The sequence below is a fragment of the Carassius carassius genome, chromosome 9 (genome assembly GCF_963082965.1).
Source record: "Carassius carassius chromosome 9, fCarCar2.1, whole genome shotgun sequence".
Taxonomy (NCBI): Eukaryota; Metazoa; Chordata; class Actinopteri; order Cypriniformes; family Cyprinidae; genus Carassius; species Carassius carassius.
The window spans coordinates 14,548,470-14,567,752 of NC_081763.1; the positions used below are offsets into that span (position 1 = coordinate 14,548,470).

General features: G+C 38.2%; 1 protein-coding gene and 1 long non-coding RNA gene across 2 annotated transcripts; one reads left to right on the top strand and one right to left on the bottom strand.

Annotated features, from left to right (window-relative positions):
• The first annotated feature begins 661 nt into the window (after positions 1-661).
• LOC132149030 (glycogen [starch] synthase, muscle-like) lies at positions 662-16,361 on the top strand. Its single transcript, XM_059557923.1, has 16 exons — positions 662-802; positions 1,905-2,023; positions 2,973-3,154; positions 8,111-8,302; positions 11,266-11,451; positions 11,703-11,847; positions 12,104-12,221; positions 12,312-12,432; positions 12,555-12,661; positions 13,707-13,766; positions 13,852-14,044; positions 14,168-14,294; positions 14,835-14,930; positions 15,056-15,219; positions 15,375-15,455; positions 15,992-16,361. Exons 2-16 carry the CDS (start codon positions 1,906-1,908, stop codon positions 16,202-16,204), a joined length of 2,103 nt encoding a protein of 700 aa, XP_059413906.1. The 5' UTR covers positions 662-802; position 1,905; the 3' UTR covers positions 16,205-16,361.
• Positions 16,362-16,878: 517 nt separating this feature from the next.
• Positions 16,879-19,283, bottom strand: LOC132149031 (uncharacterized). The gene is made up of 3 exons (XR_009434994.1): positions 18,616-19,283; positions 18,215-18,336; positions 16,879-17,751 (listed from the first exon to the last, which is right to left on the bottom strand). It is a non-coding gene; the product is annotated as an uncharacterized LOC132149031 (long non-coding RNA).

A 19,283-nucleotide genomic window follows, 5' to 3' on the forward strand; every position in this document is an offset into this window, starting at 1 on the left:
TTAACCAAAGTACTATATTATAGTATACATTAAGTATATACATTAATAGCTGTCACTTTACATTTTAAAGTACTTTACTTTCATGCTTGTGTTTACATTTATAATATTGCCAAAGCATTACACACAAAACAAGCATTGACAAGAAAAATTCATGTAAAATTTTAAAATAACAAAATAATAATACAACTGTATACAATAAGTGCTTATTAATGAATAAAATAAGAAAATAGAACAAAATAGTAGAATATCTGTATACATTACATATAAAATAAACATTTATCAGGTTAGTAAAACAAAAATCTGTAATAAATGTACTGTACAAGCATAGTCGTTGATTATAATGATCAATGCAGAAGTCAGTTTCTTGAGGGTGTGCAGCTTCAAGTGCGCACAAAACGCAAAAGCCAGTGGCTTACTAACTATCCTTGCGAGTTGCCCGAGGAAAGCTAATTTTTCCCCAACATTATGTTTAGCCAATCAAACTCTTCCTTCAGGTAAACGCCTATATCTTTGCGGAAGTGAGCAATGTTGAGGAGACGCAGCCATAGACAGTAAAAGACGCAGCACGCAGACATACCATACACGCAGCTCCTGATAGATCAAGGGGGAGGAGTCAGCTTCTGATAAGACACGCCCATATCTTTATGACGTCTCTTGTAGCCTGCAGGCTGTCACCCTGACGGACAGACAAATTGCCGTATAATACAAGGAGAATTGCCCACTGTCAGTTCAGCCTTCTGGTGATTGACTCCAGCAGATGTGAAGCTTGCGTCGCTAAGCGAGGAGAAGACGTTACCGCAGGGTGAGTGCATTACTTAACTCACTGCTTTTATGTGTTGTCAGTCTGAAATTACATGTCCATGTGTTTTAAAACCTGCAGAGGAACGTTACCATTCATTTGCGAAGCCCGTGATTCCTGTCACGCGTTTACGAGGGTCAAACCCACTTGTATAGCCCGCGTCCGACTGGCCATCCTTCCTCAAGCGTGCAGACGAAAAGCTTGCGACTTTTCTGATCGTGTGCGACCTTGTATATTACGCACTGTTATATTTATGTCCACGAAACTTTATGGCGACTGTGACGTTCTGCGTTCGACTGTGTGGTCAAAGCGCACGTACCATGTCAGCGCGCGCGCGCACGCGTGTCTGCGTCGAAACAGTTAAAAATCGCGGCTCGGTTTTGAATGACACTTCACTAACACTTAAGAACACTAAATAGTGGTTTCATAATCCATGTAGCAAGTGCGTGAAGGTGTGTTTATATTGTATGGAGGACCTCAAAGTACCGTTATGTCATTCATGAAGCCTTTATGGGTTTACAGGGGCTATAAACGCCATCTCTCACTCACTTTCTGTCTTTCTTGTAAAACTGGCCTCATGTTGCTCAAGGTATGTTGAAAGTGGAGGGTGTGTAAGTAGTGGTCTGAATGATTAAATGGTGTCATGATCATAGACCGTGTAAAAAGTCATGCCTAGACATGAGATGAAGGCACAGTCACAGTGTACTTGTAGACATCTCAACATATGATATGATTTGAACATGCACTTGCTCCTAGTACCAAAAAGGTACTAAGCTTTTTCAAATGTATTTGTGTGTGCAAATCCGAGAGAGGAAGAGCCAGTGAGCCATGTTAGAAGATGAGTCATTTTAATGAATTGCTGTTGATATAATTTTGTGTCAGTTGAGAATAAAGGAAGTGTGTGTCTGTGTGTGTGTGTGTGTGGTGCCATTGCTTGAAGGTCATATACTGATGTCGACAGCTTTCTGCACATGATATAAAGTTCACATTTATATGATGGATATAAGCTGAATATTACTTTAAATGTCAGGAGTTCAGTACAAATGACATTACTGTATTAATCAAAAAAAAAATTTGATCGATTGATTGAAATTATATTACCCAGCATGCCACTGGCGCGCAGTTTGTCGGTCACCTCCCTGTCTGGCTTGGAGGACTGGGATGAAGAGTTTGATCGGGAGGATGCAGTCCTGTTCGAGATCGCATGGGAGGTCGCTAATAAAGGTGTGCATGTTTCATTTCTTGGATATGAAGTTTCAATTCTAATGTATCATCGTACACATTTACACGCATCATTACTGCTGTCTTCAGTGTCACATAAACCTTAAGAAATCATTCTAGTATGCTGATTATGTAAAACATTCATTATTATTGTCAGTGTTAACTAAGATTTGTTAATTAGATTAGATTTAATGTTATCTTGGATTAAAAAAAAAGATTTTTTGATGAATAGTTCAGCATTTATCTGAAATGGATCTCTTTTCTAACATAAATGCCTTTGCTGTCACTTTTGATCCATTTAATGTTCTTTTGATTAATAAAAGAATGAAAGTATTAATTTCCTTTAAAAAAAATCTGATCCTGAGCTTTTGAGCAGTTGTGTTAATTTAGTTTTAAGATATTTATCGCATTGTTCCATTGACATGTCATGAGTGCACTAACAAAAACGTGCTAAAGTGTATATACCATAGTTTTTTGGGCATAATACCTTGTTTGTTTTGAACTTGGATACCTGATACCACCTGATCCCATTTACTCTTTGTACACAGAAAACAAATAGGACTATAGGAAGAACACCATATAAGACTGTATTGAAAGTATATGTCCAGTTTATTTTGTCCACTAATTATTTTGAAGCACTCTATGAGAGACAGTCATCTACCTGAAACCAGATACTGTTGTTGTTTTATATGCACCACATGACTCAGCTGCCGAGCGTTCACAGATACTGTATCCACATACTCAGGGGCGCAAGAGTCATGTGACTTTGGTGTTGGAATATGCTGTGCTCTTTAAGTGAATATTATATATTATTGACTGCTAGATTAGATAAAGGTCAAGGAGGGGTCAAGGGGACCTGTTGACAATATCAAGTTCAAAGGGTTGGGTGGCCTTTTCTTTCTGGACCTAAACATCTGTTAAAGGTTAACTAACCACTCTGGTTTTGTGGCAGTTGGTGGCATTTACACTGTGATCCAGACCAAGGCGCGCCTGACCTGCGAGGAATGGGGTGAGAACTACTTTCTGGTGGGCCCGTATATGGAGTCCAGTGTCAGGACACAAGTGGAGCTGATCGAACCCTGCAATGCGACACTCAGGAGAACCATTGATAAAATGAACAGCAGTGGGTGCAAGGTATACACATTCACACACTTTCATACTTTTCTGGTTAGTTGATTTGATAAATCCGAAAAGAAGGCAGTTTCTAGCTTTAGGTTTGTTCACCTCTCCGTTTATCCACACTAATATGTTCTCACACACACATGCACCACACAGCCGTTTTAATCTGCTCTTATCCGCAGTGAAACCCTAAACCTTCATTAAGTGTTTGTGTGACATCTCTCTGGTGTGTGTGCGTTAAAGGATAAAGGCTATATCAGTGTCTGACAGCCAGACTGAGGTATATTTCGGTTCTTTGAGGAAATATTCCCCTGAAAGATACAGTGTAAATTGGCACCAGTGTTATTGCAGAGTCACCATCGGTATGAACAGAAATGTATTTGTATAAATCGAAGTCAAGCATCCAGGTTTCTCATAGTATGTATTAACTAAAAATGTTTGCCAGCTTGTCCATGTGGAGTTGTTATCCTTGAAAATTTGGGGCAAAACTGTATGAAGATCTCGAAAAGCCTGGTCACAGAAACAGGTCCTTTACAACGCGAAATGGATCTTCTTTGACAATGACTACTCACCTGAGTTGCAGAGGATGAGAAAGCAGGTATGAGAAGTAATGAAACAGCTCAAAAAGAAGAATATGCAAGCTCTATGTATCTATCCAGCACAGATAAGGATCTACCTGGAGACGGGAGTTAAAACTTTTCCTACCCTGATGGATGCTGCACCAACTCTACGGGACCTGGGAATTAAAGTTCGAGTGGATGAACGAGACCGACAAGCAAGAGAAATATCAAAGGCAAGATGGTCAATGTAAGGTAAAGGTAGACATGGATCGACCACTGCGAAGCTGTCCGACACGGATCTTCAAGCATTTTTGCAGGAGTGAATCACCCAAATATAAAGAGGTTCATTTAAACGGGATATTTTTGCTTCAGAAATTGAGTAAACTCTGGCTAAATTATAAAAGAAACTGGTACACTATGGAATACATACGATGAAGAAACTTTTTTTTTTCTTCTCTCCCTCTTCTTTTCTTTCGGGATAATAATTTTTTTTTTTTTCTAAATTGACGTTTTGCTGAGTGGAAATCACTCTTGGAGGCGGCCGTGTTTCAAAACTTGGTGCACTTTTGATATCCCAAGGAGTCAACATCACAACTCCCTGCCCTTCTTACATCAGGATTTGGCCTATGAGACAAGAACTTGGCCGAATGGATGCTTGGAAGTCTTGTTCGTGTACATAGTTCCTGTTTTTGTGTTTGTTTACTTTAATTATCTACCCTTGACAGCTAAAGTGTTTTTATTATTCTATATTACTGGAACATACAATATTTATACCAATGCCAAGGCATAATTCAATTTGTGTCAGTTATAATGTGAAAGGACTGAGCAGCCCAATTAAAAGAAAGAAAATATTTAATCATCTTAGAAAAATGCTATTCTCTATTGCACTGCTTCAAAAGACCCACCTCTCTGATGGGGAACATTTAAAACTGAGGAGGGAATGGGTGGACCAAGTTTACAGTTCCTCATATAACAAGGGAAAGAAAAGAGGTGTTGCAATCATGTTTGCCAAGTCTGTTTTTTTTTTAATATGGCGCAAGTATATAAAGATAAAGAGGGATGGTAGTTGGAACAATTTCAGGCAATAAAATCACTATTCTTAATCTTTATGCACCTAACGAGGAATATCCACAATTTTTCAAGAATGTTTTCTCTCTTTTGGCACAGAAAGGTGAGGGAATGTATTTAATTGGTGGGGACTTTAACTGTCTATTAGATAGTAGTGTTGATAGGTTACCAGCAGAAAGGGGACCACAGTCAAAAAAAGTTAAAGCTCTTTTAGGAATAATGAGAGAATTAGGTTTAACAGATATTTGGCGTTATTTGCAGCCCAAAGAGAAAGATTTTACCTTTATGTCGCATGTACATGGTGTTATTCTAGAATATACTTCTTCTGCACATCAAGAGCAGATTTACATGATATCAGACAATGTAATATAGATCCCATAACTATATCTGATGATGCTCCAGTTAGGCTAAAACTTCAGTTAGGACAAGATAGACAATTTAAATATTGGAGATTAAATGTCTCAGTAATAAATGATTGTAAGGCGAAAGAAGAAATAAGACAACAACTGATTGAATACTTTGATATTAATGATAATGAACTGGTTACCCCATCTATTTTGTGGCAGGGGGCCAAAGCAGTGACAAGAGGTAAAATAATAGAAATAACATCTAGGAATAAAAAGTTGAGATTAGCCAAACAAAGCGAGATAGAGAATGAAAACAGGAAACTGGAATCTGAACATAAACAAACAGGTCAAATTAAAATTTTAGAACGTTTAAAGCAGGAAAGAAAGAAATTAGATGATTTGCTTACATATAAAGCAGAGGGGGCACTCAGATTTGTAAGCAGAAAATATTATGATATGAATTATATGAAGGCCAGAAATTAATAAATAAGGAGGAAAGAATTAAATCATTTATGTGAAAAATTGAACTAAATAAACTAACAGAAGAAACAGCAAAGAAAATAATATCCCCTATTACAGAAGAAGAAATAAGGGCGAAAATGGCAAATTTAAAAAATAATAAGTCACCAGGGGTGGACGGATTCCCCAGAGAATTCTACAAGGCATTTGTAAACTAATTGGCTCCTGATTTATGTAAGGTGTTTAACTATGTGCTACATGATGAAGATCCCCCCACATTCATGGTCTGACGCAATTATAACGGTAATTCATAAAACTGGAAATGACCCTACACAATGTATGGCTTATAGACCAATAAGCTTACTATGTCAGAATATGAAAATATTAACTTCAGTCATAGCAAACAGAATTCAGAAGCATATAAAAAAATTGGTCAATCCGGACCAGACTGGATTTATTAATAAAAGATATGGAACAAATAACATAAGAAGAGTTTTAAACTTACAACTAATTGGAAAAGATAGTAAAACACCTTGAGAAAGCATTTGATAGGGTAGACTGGGTGTTTCTGAAACAGACTCTAAATTAAATGGGGTTTCATGACACTTTTTGTGAAGTGGGTAAAGATTTTTTATAAAAATCCTAAATCAAGAGTTTGAGTAAATGGTCACTGCTCAGAGTTTTTTAAAAAGGTAGGGGAACTCGTCAGGGAGATGGAATGTCTCCAGTCTTATTTGCTCTTAGTATGGAGCCATTAGCGGAGTTGATAAGGAGCAACTCCAGGAATACAGGGCATAACAGATAAAGGAGGGAAGTGTCATAAAATATCGTTACACGCCGATGACGTACTATTATTCATTGAAAACCCTAGAGTGTCTTAGAGATTATGGCTTAGTTTCTGGATATAAGGTAAATGCTGAGAAATCAGAAGCAATGATGATTTCTGGACATTGGCCAACTCAGTTAGATAATGAAGTATTTTTTTGATGGTCTAGTAAGGGTGTCACACTTACACCCATGGCATCACAGTTATACTCTGCTAACTACTCACAGCTCTTTGAGACCATAAGAAAAGACTTGGCGAGATGGGAGGTATTGCCTCTCTCCATGTTTTGAAGGATTGAAACCGTAAAAATGAACATACTGCCGAGGCTTCTCTTCCTATTTCAGTCTCTCCCTGTTATGGTTCCAGTCTCAGCATTTAATAAAATAGAAAAATGGATTTCAAAGTTTATTTGGCAAAACAAAAGACCAAGAATTAGACTTAAAATACTTATGTCAAATAAGGACAGGGGGGTTTGAACCTTCCTAATCTTAGATACTATTATTGGGCTGCTCAGCTTAGGGCTATGGCTGTATGGCTTGGCATTGATAAGGAGGCAGAATGGGTTAATATTGAACAGAATTCGCTTCCTGGAGTCTCTTTGACAGTTCTGCCATTCATGGACTTGCAAGCACAGAAAAGAATGAAGAAAACAAATATATGGATACAGCACACTGTCAAAATTTGGTCCACAATACAAAAAAAAGTTTAGAGGAGTAATCACCATATCAAGTGGAATACCTATTAAAGGTAACCCAGATTTCCTCCCTTCCATATGGGATAGTGCCTTTAGTAGATGGGAAACGAATGGTTTAAAGATAATTAATCAAATATTTGATGGAGAAACCATAAGATCTTTTTTTCAATTACGTGACAAGTTTACATTGAGATCGAATGATCTCTATAGGTATTTACAATTATGACACTATCACAACTCATAAACACTGGGACATCATTAAAAGATCTCCAACAAATATTGAAAAATATTTTATCAATATTATTGAACATGATCTACCCACTAAATATCATATAGCACATATTTATGCAGGACCGATCTAATGACATGTTTCATATCAAAAGAAACTGGGAACTAGAGTTGAATGCTGTAATAGAGGATGATATGTGGTTAAAAATATGTGCTAGCTGTCATAAGGGTATCAGCAGTCAAATATGGAAGGAATTTGATTGGAAAATGAAAATGAGATTCTTTAGAGTTCCACTGGTGGTTGCCAAATTTGACAGTACCTCGCCATTATCACAATGCTGCAGAGGTTGCGGGATGGTGGGGGACTATGTGCATATATTCTGGGAATGTCCCAAATTACAAAAGTAGTGGCAAGGTGTTAAAAGGGAAATCGGTAAAGTTTTAGAAAGAGATAGTCCGATGCTGGAAATAAATAGACTTGATATATGTTAATGCTTGAACAATGCAGTGAATGTGCTGGTATGTGGTGTATTCTTTGAAGTGCTGTCAAGGATTTGTGTACTTATTTTAACTTTAATTGTTGTTATTGGGTTTTTTGCTGTTTTTCTTTATATAAAAAAGGAAAAAAGTTCGATTAAAAACAATAAAAAAAAAAAACTGTATGAAGATCTTATGAACACGTGAGATCTTGGTTATCAGAGTACTATTTCTGTTGAATGGTATCATTTTTAATGTCTAGCAATGTGACAAAGTTTCTAATTTCCTGCTTTCCTTTCCCTTCTACTCTAGGTATATTTTGGTCGATGGCTGATTGAAGGATCTCCATATGTGATTCTGCTCGATGTGGCTTTCACAGCCTGGTCTCTGGACCGCTGGAAGAGTGAATTGTGGGAGAATTGCAGTATTGGTGTGCCCTGGTTCGACAGAGAGGCTAACGATGCTGTTCTCTTTGGCTTCCTCACTGCATGGCTACTGGGAGAGGTGTGCAGTGTTGTTTTAGTATTACTATTAATATTGTGAACTCTTCATCTTATTTTTGTATTTTCAGTTCCATCTTAATTTTAGTTAAAGTTTTAATAATTTTATGTCATTTTGTTATTATATATATTTTTATATTTCTATTAAGCTTTAATTTATTTTTAATTGAGGCTAAGTTGTGGTAATTTTAGTTACAGTCGTGGCCAAAAGTTTTGAGAATTACATAAAAATTAGTTTTCAAAAAGTTTGCTGCGAAACTGCTTTTAGATCTTTGTTTCAGTTGTTTCTGTGATGCACTGAAATATAATTACAAGCACTTCATACGTTTCAAAGGCTTTTATAGACAATTACATGACATTTATGCAAAGAGTCAGTATTTGCAGTGTTGGCCCTTCTTTTTCAGGACCTCTGCAATTCGACTGGGCATGCTCTCAATCAACTTCTGGGCCAAATCCTGACTGATAGCAACCCATTCTTTCATCACTTTTTGGAGTTTGTCAGAATTAGTGAGTTTTTGTTTGTCCACCCGCCTCTTGAGGATTGACCACAAGTTCTCAATGGGATTAAGATCTGGGGAGTTTCCAGGCCATGGACCCAAAATTTCAACATTCTGGTCCCCGAGCCACTTAGTTTTCACTTTTGCCTTATGGCACGGTGCTCCATCGTGCTGGAAAATGCATTGTTCTTCACCAAACTGTTGTTGGATTGTTGGAAGAAGTTGCTGTTGGAGGGTGTTTTGGTACCATTCTTTATTCATGTCTGTGTTTTTGGGCAGAAGTGTGAGTGAGCCCACTCCCTTGGATGAGAAACAACCCCACACATGAATGGTGTCAGGATGCTTTACTGTTGGCATGACACAGGACTGATGGTAGCGCTCACCTTTTCTTCTCCGGACAAGCCTTTTTCCAGATGCCCTAAACAATCGGAAAGGGGCTTCATCGGAGAATATGACTTTGCCCCAGTCCTCAGCAGTCCATTCACTATACTTTCTGCAGAAGATCAATCTGTCCCCGATGTTTTTTTGGAGAGAAGTGGCTTCTTTGCTGCCCTTCTTGACACCAGGCCATCTTCCAAAAGTCTTGGCCTCACTGTGCGTGCAGATGCGCTCACACCTGCCTGCTGCCATTCCTGAGCAAGCTCTGCACTGGTGGCACTCCGATCCCGCAGCTGAATCCTCTTTAGGAGATGATCCTGGCGCTTGCTGGACTTTCTTGGACGCCCTGAAGCCTTCTTTACAAGAATTTAACCTCTTTCCTTGAAGTTCTTGATGATCCTATAAATTTTTTATTTAGGTGCAATCTTAGTAGCCACAATATCCTTGCCTGTGAAGCCATTTTTATGCAACGCAATGATGGTTGCACGCGTTTCTTTGCAGGTCACCGTGGTTAACAATGGAAGAACAATGATTTCAAGCATCACCCTCCTTTTAACATGTCAAGTCTGCCATTCTAACCCAATCAGCCTGACATAATGATCTCCAGCCTTGTGCTCGTCAACATTCTCACCTGAGTTAACAAGACGATTACTGAAATGATCTCAGCAGGTCCTTTTAATGACAGCAATGAAATGCAGTGGAAAGGTTTTTTTGGGATTAAGTTAATTTTCATGGCAAAGAAGGACTATGCAATTCATCTGATCACTCTTCATAACATTCTGGAGTATATGCAAATTGCTATTATAAAAACTTAAGCAGCAACTTTTCCAATTTCCAATATTTATGTAATTCTCAAAACTTTTGGCCACGACTGTACTTTAACATCAAAGTTATTTATTTCAGTTAGTTGCATTGTAAGTTTTTTTTTTTTTTTTAAGTTTACACTTAAAATTATAATATTTATGTTTTATCTCAACTATTTTACTTTACAAAAACTTTTTAATAGTTTTAATAGATAATTATAACAACAGGTATGGGTTATAGTTAGTTATTTAATAGAAATTAAATATCTATGTTCTTATGCCTATTTCCTGTTTTTGGTTATTCAGTAAATGTTTTTTTTTATACACACACACACACACACACACACACACACACACACACACACACACACACACACACACACACACACACACACACACACACATACACATATATATATATATATATATATATATATATATATATATTGTGACGAGTCAGCTGCCTCCTCCCTGATTGTCACCGGCACCCCGTCCTAAATCGCCGCCCTTCACAAGGCTCCCGACTGGAGTGGGTGTGTGAGAGGAGGGGCGCTGGAAGAGTCAGGGCTGGCGGCGTGTGATGGGGCACACCTGAAGGAAATGGAGCCTCATCACCGCCGCTGTTTAAAAGCCCCACGGTCCTCTCCTCGGGAGACCGGTCTCTTCCCCGTGCATGCACACTGGTGTCCTCGTGGGTCCAGGAAGGGTGCGTTGAGGGACTCCCGCACCACTAGAGACGTGAGCTGCCGGACCCGCGATCCGGATGGGAACTGCACCCGTTTACACGGCCGTCGGGCCAGGATGCCGGGCCGTCCATCCCCTGCCAGTGCCGCGGCCAACGAGAATGATGCGGCCGCTAGAGGAAGCCGCCGCCCCTCGCGCCCCGGACCGAAGAGGGGAGCGCGTGCGGCCGCCGGACTCTGCCCCTTATCTGGACTCTTCCTCCATGAACACTGCCCGACACACACGAACCCCGCAGCACGACGAGGACACCAGATTCCCTGTTTATTTTGGACATTCTTCCCCTTTGGCCACCTCTATCCCCTGTTTTATTTGATTTTCTGTTAATAAAAGCCTCTCCGAGGCCTGACGCCACGCCCACTGTGTCTGTCTTGTGCTCCTCCCGTCACAATATATATATATAAGAGAAAAAAGAGATACATAAGAGATAATTGGAACTTGGACACAACCCCCCCTCTTATGCTTCTATTTATGCTTTAGTAGAATCAAAAACTTACAAACAGCACTTTTAATTCTCATCAACTATAATTTGAATGTGTGTGTTTCAGTTTGCAGCTCAGTGTGACGAAACTCCTCACATTGTAGCACATTTTCACGAGTGGCTGGCGGGTTTAGGACTCGTCTTATGCAGGCAGCGCCAGTTACCTGTAGCAACCATCTTCACCACACACGCCACGCTGCTCGGCCGCTACCTGTGTGCTGGGAACGTGGACTTCTACAACAAACTCGCTGAGGTTTGTGCGAGAGAATGTGTTTTTGTCAATAAATGATACGTCCTCCGTTTATGCTGTTTATTATAACCCACACCTCACAGCCCCATAGAATCAGATTTCTTTAGAAAATGTTCCCTATTTTTAAGCACATGTAGATTTAACACCAAGAGAATGCTCTAAATGGATAAACGCATAGAGAGAAAGAGAAAAGTTCATGGAATTAATTTAAAGAGAGCTTCCTGAAGTGTCTGCCGTTATTTCTCCATGTGTAGTTCAATGTGGATAAAGAGGCCGGTGACAGGCAGATCTATCATCGGTACTGTCTGGAGCGTGCAGCAGCCCGCTGTGCACACGTCTTCACCACCGTCTCTCAGATCACCGCCATTGAAGCAGAACACTTACTAAAGCGGAAACCAGGTGACTTAAGTTTCTATCTGTACTGTTTCCTCAAGAGATTGTAACACTACATCCTAAAGGCAGCAAAAAGCAGTCATGAAACAGTCAGATGATGACATAATTTAAGATGTCATCATGTGCAGATTGATCTGCTTCATTTCATTACTGTGGATGCTTCCTGATTTAGTTCAGAATTGGACTTTGGCCAGGAAGCTGCTGCATTTTCACCCTGTTATGTCTGTTTGCCAAGATATCCACATTCTTCTTTCTCTGTCAGATATCGTGACTCCAAATGGCCTGAATGTGAAGAAGTTCTCAGCCATGCACGAGTTCCAGAACCTCCACGCTCAGAGTAAAGCACGCATCCAGGAGTTTGTCAGAGGCCATTTCTACGGGTCAGAGCTCATAAGACACACAATCATATTCATGTGTCCGAAAGCAATACACTTTGTCATACATGTTTTCTCTTACTGGTTTGTGTGCAGGCATTTAGATTTTAACCTTGACAAGACATTGTTTCTCTTCATTGCTGGACGCTATGAATTCTCAAATAAAGGAGCTGATATTTTTCTTGAAGCATTGGCTAGACTTAATTACCTGTTGAGGGTAAGTATTTGTGTTTTAGGGCTCATGTCCATTCGAACACAAAAGGTTATAAAGATGAAGAATCTTTGTTAGAAAAGGTTTCAATTTGACCTTGATTTGAAACTATATTCTTGTATGTCCAGGTGAATCACAGTGAAGTGACCATAATAGCATTCTTCATTATGCCTGCTCGTACCAACAACTTCAACGTGGAGACCCTGAAGGGCCAAGCCGTACGGAAACAGCTCTGGTAACTGCACTGTGAAGACTTTCTAACATGAATGACTCCGTTTAGCTCAACCGACTTAATAGAAACAACAAAGTTGTCTAAAAAGCAGTTTTATTTTAGGATTATGTATATTCTGTTATCGTATTTATTAATATTTCGCACTTTTATTAATCATTTTCATTTTAGTGTAAGTTTTAGTAATTTTGCTATATGCTTTTGTCATTTTATTAGTTTGTTTTTAAAATATTCTTTAATTTAATTATTTTATTTAAATTCAGTTTATCTTTTATTTTTAAATCAGTTTTAGTAATTTTATTTTATATAGGTTTTTAAGTTTAACTATCTCATGTAATATTTATATTTTATGTATTTCAGCTTTTTTTATGAAACTAATGAAAACAATTTTTAATCATTTTAGTTTTACTTAACAATAATAACAATGGTGTAGAGCATCCTAACATATTTGCCTTTTTTCTGTTGCCATTCTGCAGTGTTGGATGTAGAAAGGAATATATTTGTTTATTTGAATGATGAATGATGCATTTATATAGCACTTTATTGTGTACTGTTGTACACCCAAAACATTTTACAATCATGTGGGGGGTCTGATCAACCACCACCAGTGTGTGCCAGTTCACTCACCACACACCAGCTACAGGTGGAGAGGAGAGAGAATTAAGTGGTTGGGGATTATTAAGAGGGCATGATTGACAAAGACCTAGGGGGCAATTTGGCCAGACACCTGGGTTACACCCCTACTCTTTACAAGAGAGTCAGGACCTCGGTTTAACGTCTCATCCGAAGGACGGTGCTTGTTGCCCAGTCTTGGGCTGCAGGGTGATATGGCTGATATATAGATTTTCTTGAAATAAACAGTAGTCATAAAGTCACCTGATTGAAAACAGTAGTAAAAATTATTAAAACGAACTGTTTTTATTTACTCGAACTCAAAAAACCCATATACATGTAAAAAAAAAAATTCTCTCCAAATTTTTACTTTGAGACAGAGACTGTTGAAGAAGTGAATGAGTTTTGTTGTGAAATTTCATCTTTGTTGTATTGCCAGGGACACTGCACATACTGTGAAGGAGCACTTTGGGAAGAAACTCTACGAATCACTTTTAGTGTGAGTTGGATTTTGTGTAGAACTGTTTTCAGAAAATGTAAGAATCTCTTCTGAGGAGTGACATTGCTTGCTGTATTGTTCTTAGAGGGCAGCTGCCTGATGTGTCTAAGATGTTAGATAAAGAGGATTTCACCATGATGAAACGTGCCATCTTCGCCACCCAGCGGCAGTGCCTGCCCCCCATCTGCTCTCACAACATGCTGGAGGACAGCAGTGACCCCATCCTCAACTGCATCCGCCGTATCGGCCTCTTTAACAGTGCTCAGGACAGAGTCAAGGTATGTACATGCACGCACACACTCAGATAACTATACTAAAATGGATAATGTAAATAAAAGTGCGCTAATTCTTTATGTAGCACAACCACTGAATCCACTTTAATGCCTCATGTTCTTCACTAGGTGATCTTCCATCCAGAGTTTCTCTCCTCAACTTCTCCTCTCCTGCCAATGGACTATGAGGAGTTTGTGAGAGGCTGCCATCTTGGAGTATTTCCATCCTACTATGAGCCCTGGGGATACACACCAGGTAAAACTGCACACACTACCAGTGTACCGTGTTCATATTTATGTACATGCATGATCCATTCAAAACTTTGGGCAGTAATATTGAAAACAATTTTAGTACATAACCAATAAATTATATATTCTGTTATAGTAACAAGCAATAATTTTTATTCAGAATGAATGCATTACATTTATCAAAAGTGGCAGTAAATACATTTTTATATATTTTTTATTTTATTTTATTTTATTTTTCTATTCATCAAAGAACTTTGAAAAAAAATTGTATCTAAGTTTCCACAAAAGTATTATGCAGTACAACCGTATTCAACATTGATGATAATAATAATAAATGTTTTTGAGCTGAAGGATCACGTGAAATTTTAAACCGTAATAAAGTTTCATAATTTTATTTATTTATTTAGTTTTTTTTATATAAAATAAATGCTGTTTGGTGAACAGAAGATACTTTTTTTCAAAATGTGCAAAGAAAGAATGCTGACTCCAAACTTTTGAATAATAATGTACGAATGATAATACATTAATAATAACATATTATTCTCAGCGGAGTGTACAGTGATGGGCATCCCATCAGTCTCCACTAACTTGTCTGGGTTTGGCTGTTTCATGGAGGAGCACATTGCCGACCCGTCAGCTTACGGTGAGAGTTGTACATATATGATGGAAATGTTGAACATTACCTGCAAGATTCTCTCATTTTTGTTCGAATCAGATTTATTTCATTTTATGTGTAATGCACATTCTTGTAAATTCCCTCTCTTTCAGGTATCTATATTCTGGATCGGCGGTACCGTGCGGTGGATGAGTCCTGTAATCAGCTGACCTCCTTCCTGTTTCAGTTCTGTCAGCAGAGCCGCAGGCAGAGGATCATTCAGAGGAACCGAACAGAGCGCCTCAGTGACTTGCTAGATTGGAGATATTTGGGCAGGGTCAGATAACACACACACACACACACTCACACACACTCAAAAATGCACAGTGAATTATCATCCGGGACAGTCAGACACAATTAAGTTCATGTGCATCAAACCAAAGCTTGCAGCTTATTGGTCATGATCTAATATAGCATGTTTCTCTTTCTTAGTATTATGTTTCTGCCCGCCATATGGCTTTAGCGAAAGCTTTCCCGGACACCTACATCTATGAACCTCAAGAACCCACTTCCGTAAGTTAAAATGATGAAGCAAGCTATTGAAATTGAGTGTATTAGTTTTATTTTAATAAAAATCTGAAGTTTAGTTCTCTAGAAAAGTGATTCTCAACCAGGGTCCTCATCAGACCTCAAAGGGGGCCTCAAGATGCCTTAAAATTATTTCAAATTAGACAAAACAACAGTTAACATAAGCTAAAAAAAAATCTAAAAATCAAGACAAATATTGTTTTAATTCACCTCCTCAATGGAAAAACCTCAATATATGAGAATTTTTTTATTTTTAGTCATGGAATAGTCATGTACATTACTTAAGGCTCGATTTACATGGTAATTTGAATATATTTACATTTATAAAAATACATTTTGCTAATTAATTTATCAGGTAGGAAATGTGAATTAAAAATATTTTGAGAGCAAAAAAACACCTGGACAAGTCCTTGGGCCTCTATATCTTGTTGTGGACAATGTGGGGCCTTGAAGTCAAAAAGGATGAGAGCTCTAGAAAGTATATATTTGTTGACATTTATTCTTTTATTTTCATAATTCAGGCCACAGGCTTCCGTTACCCGCGGCCCGCCTCAGTTCCCCCATCTCCTGCCCACTCGCTTCACTCGTCTCCTCATCACAGTGAGGCTGAAGAAGAAGAGGAACCATATGATGAAGATCTGGAGGCGGAGAAAGACCGGGTCAACATCCGCCAACCGTTCAACTTGCCGAACCGGAACAAGAATCATACAGCTGGTCTTCCTGAGAAAAACTAAAACACACCCATACATACACACACTGATGATACTGTAAGGCACTTATATACACAGTGACACACACATAATAACACTCCCCTATAAGTGAACGTAACGCCTGCAAATAGTATGTCTGCATGTTGGTTTTCTGAAGAGAAATAAATAAGATATTTAAGTATGTGGTGAGCCAAATTATGTGATTTTTAAGACTTTCTTTTGAAAGAAAGTGTGTTTCGTATGAAGCCTAGTGAAAAAACAACAGGTGCAAAGGATTAAATTGCAGCAAGAGTTATTCATATGACAATTTGTATGAATTCATATGAAATTGATATCCAGCTGTGTGCCAGTGATTCAAATGGCCAGTGTTAAAAGTTACAAACATTTATTTTAAAAAGAACTTTATTAGAAACTCTTTACAAGAGTAGTTAAAAAATATAAATGCACTTTTCCCAAAGGTGTATGACTTTCTTTCTTCCGTGGAACACAGAAGAAGAGGTTGTGAAGGATGTTCATGTTATACAAAATAAACACAGAGGGTGACCAGCGGCTGTCAAGGGCAAAAAAATAAAAATATCATACAAATAATCCTTAAGACTCGCACTTTAAGTCTTTAAATGTCATACAATATCTTTGTATGAAGTACGGACCCAAATTTAAGATGGTTCTAACTTTAAATAATGGTTTGACAGTCATAGTCATTATTCATTTTCATTGTGCTTATTTCAAAGAGCTAAACTTTTCCCTTTGTGTTTCACGAAAGCAAAAAATTCATAAATCTTTTAAAAGACTTTAGATTGAGTAAATGACAGAATATACTGTTTTCTGAAAACATCTTTTACTCAGTGGCAGATTTCCCTTCACAGTATTATGTAATGTCACAAACATGGTGACTATCCAGCAATTGTCCAGGGTTATAAAAAAAAAAACTGGTTTAAGTTAAATGACAAGCAAGTGATGAAGGTAAAGCTAACCAGCCAAATGCATACACTGGAACATCATTAGTACTGTAATACAAATATACACCAACACTGTTAGAGTTTGTCATGTCTGTCAAGACTGTAAAACTGAAATTAAAATCTACTACATTGTTACCATGACACTTGTTTTATTAATTCATCGTGTGTTTTTCTTCGGTTAACTTTCTGCAGCAGTTCACTGTTATCAATACACAGTTGTACCCTCCCTCCATGACCCTTGCAGACTGAAAAAAGGCAAACAGAATTTCAGATAAAATATATAATAAGACAGAGAGATATTTAATGGCATAGTCATGTACCATTTTTGGACTTTTCGTGAAATTGTAGCAGGACAGAAAGCAAAGAGGACAGTTCCAAAGGCAGTTTATGTCTGCATTCTCTGTGTAAATCCAGATTGTTGTTTTTTTGGCTATGCACTCTGTCAGTTAACAACATCTGTCTTTCTTACACACTCATACCAAGTAAGCTGCTCCAGAAGGAATTGTATGTGGCATTTCCTGTTACAGCTCCCAGTTTGGCAGGGTTTAGCCGCACCATTTTCACTGTGAACCCATCTGGACCTTAGTGTCCACAATATGGTAGTCTGATAATCTGGAGAGAAGGGAAAAGAGAGATTGCAATAATTGTTCTTCGATTGCTAATGCTCACGTTACAAATCCTATATCTTATATTAACAGTTAGGGATTTTAATGAAAACCCAAACCTGGGATTCAGGCACATTACATTTTTTACTTGTGCAAGTGAGCAACCACCTAGCAACATGCCAAAAATCACTCTGAACCCCTTAGCAATTACAGGACATAGCAACGCCCTAACAACCCGAACTACCCACCCCCCCAAAAAAAGCCTGACACAGTGGTCACTTTAGTTTATTTCCCGCTTCTTAACAGAAACTAGATTCAGGGTTCCCACAGGTCCTTGAAATTTGAATTTAAAAGTGGCCTGGTCTATGTATGGAGACAGGTTTCCGGGGTATTTAGTTATTTATTTTTGTGTAAAGTAAAGGTTTTGAGTGTTGATGTCTTGAGTTTTTGAGGTCTAGTTTGTGACACACAGTATCCGAGATGATTTCTCCAGTCCTGTCTCCAATCAGAGACTAATCTCCGTCCAATCAGAGAGCAGACCACCAGCAAGCCGAAAGCAAGAGGGATGTTTAGACATTTGGATGGAGAGAGCCTAGAAGGGAAACATTTGAAATGTTTTAATGTGGCAGGGACAATGAAACTTGCATTGAACTTTAGTTTTAGTTATATGTTAACTTAATATTTAGTATTTTCATTTTGGCAGACCACCTCTTTATGGCCAGTCAGATTTTGAACAGTACTTTAATTTCTTGTGTTTAAAAATAATTATAAGAAAATAGCCTTACCCGCAAAGTTCAACTGTCAATCATTTTTTTAAAAATCTTGGCCACCCCATAATGCACCACTGGGCACATAAAGTGTTTTCTCATACCGTTTTGCAACAGTGCGAAGATCTTGCTCATGCTGGGGGTCAGAGAGGGCAGAAGGGTTGCCCACCTGAGGAAGGCGAAAACATGATCCAGGACAGTTACTTATCCAACGCAACTGATAATCATTATGAAATAAATATAAATACTATGGCAGTCAGGATTTCAGGTTATAATAAAGTGCAAATTTAATCAAAGCAGAGAAAGTTGTAGCTGTTGAAATATAGGTTTTCTTTGGAGAACTCACCTAAATGTCCATATCCCACAATTCCAACCTTAAGTTAGAAAAGGGATTCAGCAGATGAACCATGAAATCATTTTTTATTTTGTCGGTCTGCTAAAATAGTTCAAGAGAGTTCATTATTATTCACCTCTATACAACAACAGCAACTGTGCTTTTTAAACTCTATAACATCAAACCAGCATGTACTAGATTTGCTTTTATATTCCCCACACATGCTCTTGGTTCAATCTTTGGCTCCTCCCCCTTTTTAATTTCCCCACCTCTCTGTCAGTGTCCAACTATATATTCTCCTTTATCTCGAACACGCTTATCTCACTGACACTATCTGTCCTCACAACTTTCACTTACCAGTTCCTCACCTTTTGTCCACTACTCACTCTCTTTTTCTTTTAGATGTCCGTCAATCTGTCTCTTCGCTGTTTGAGCTTG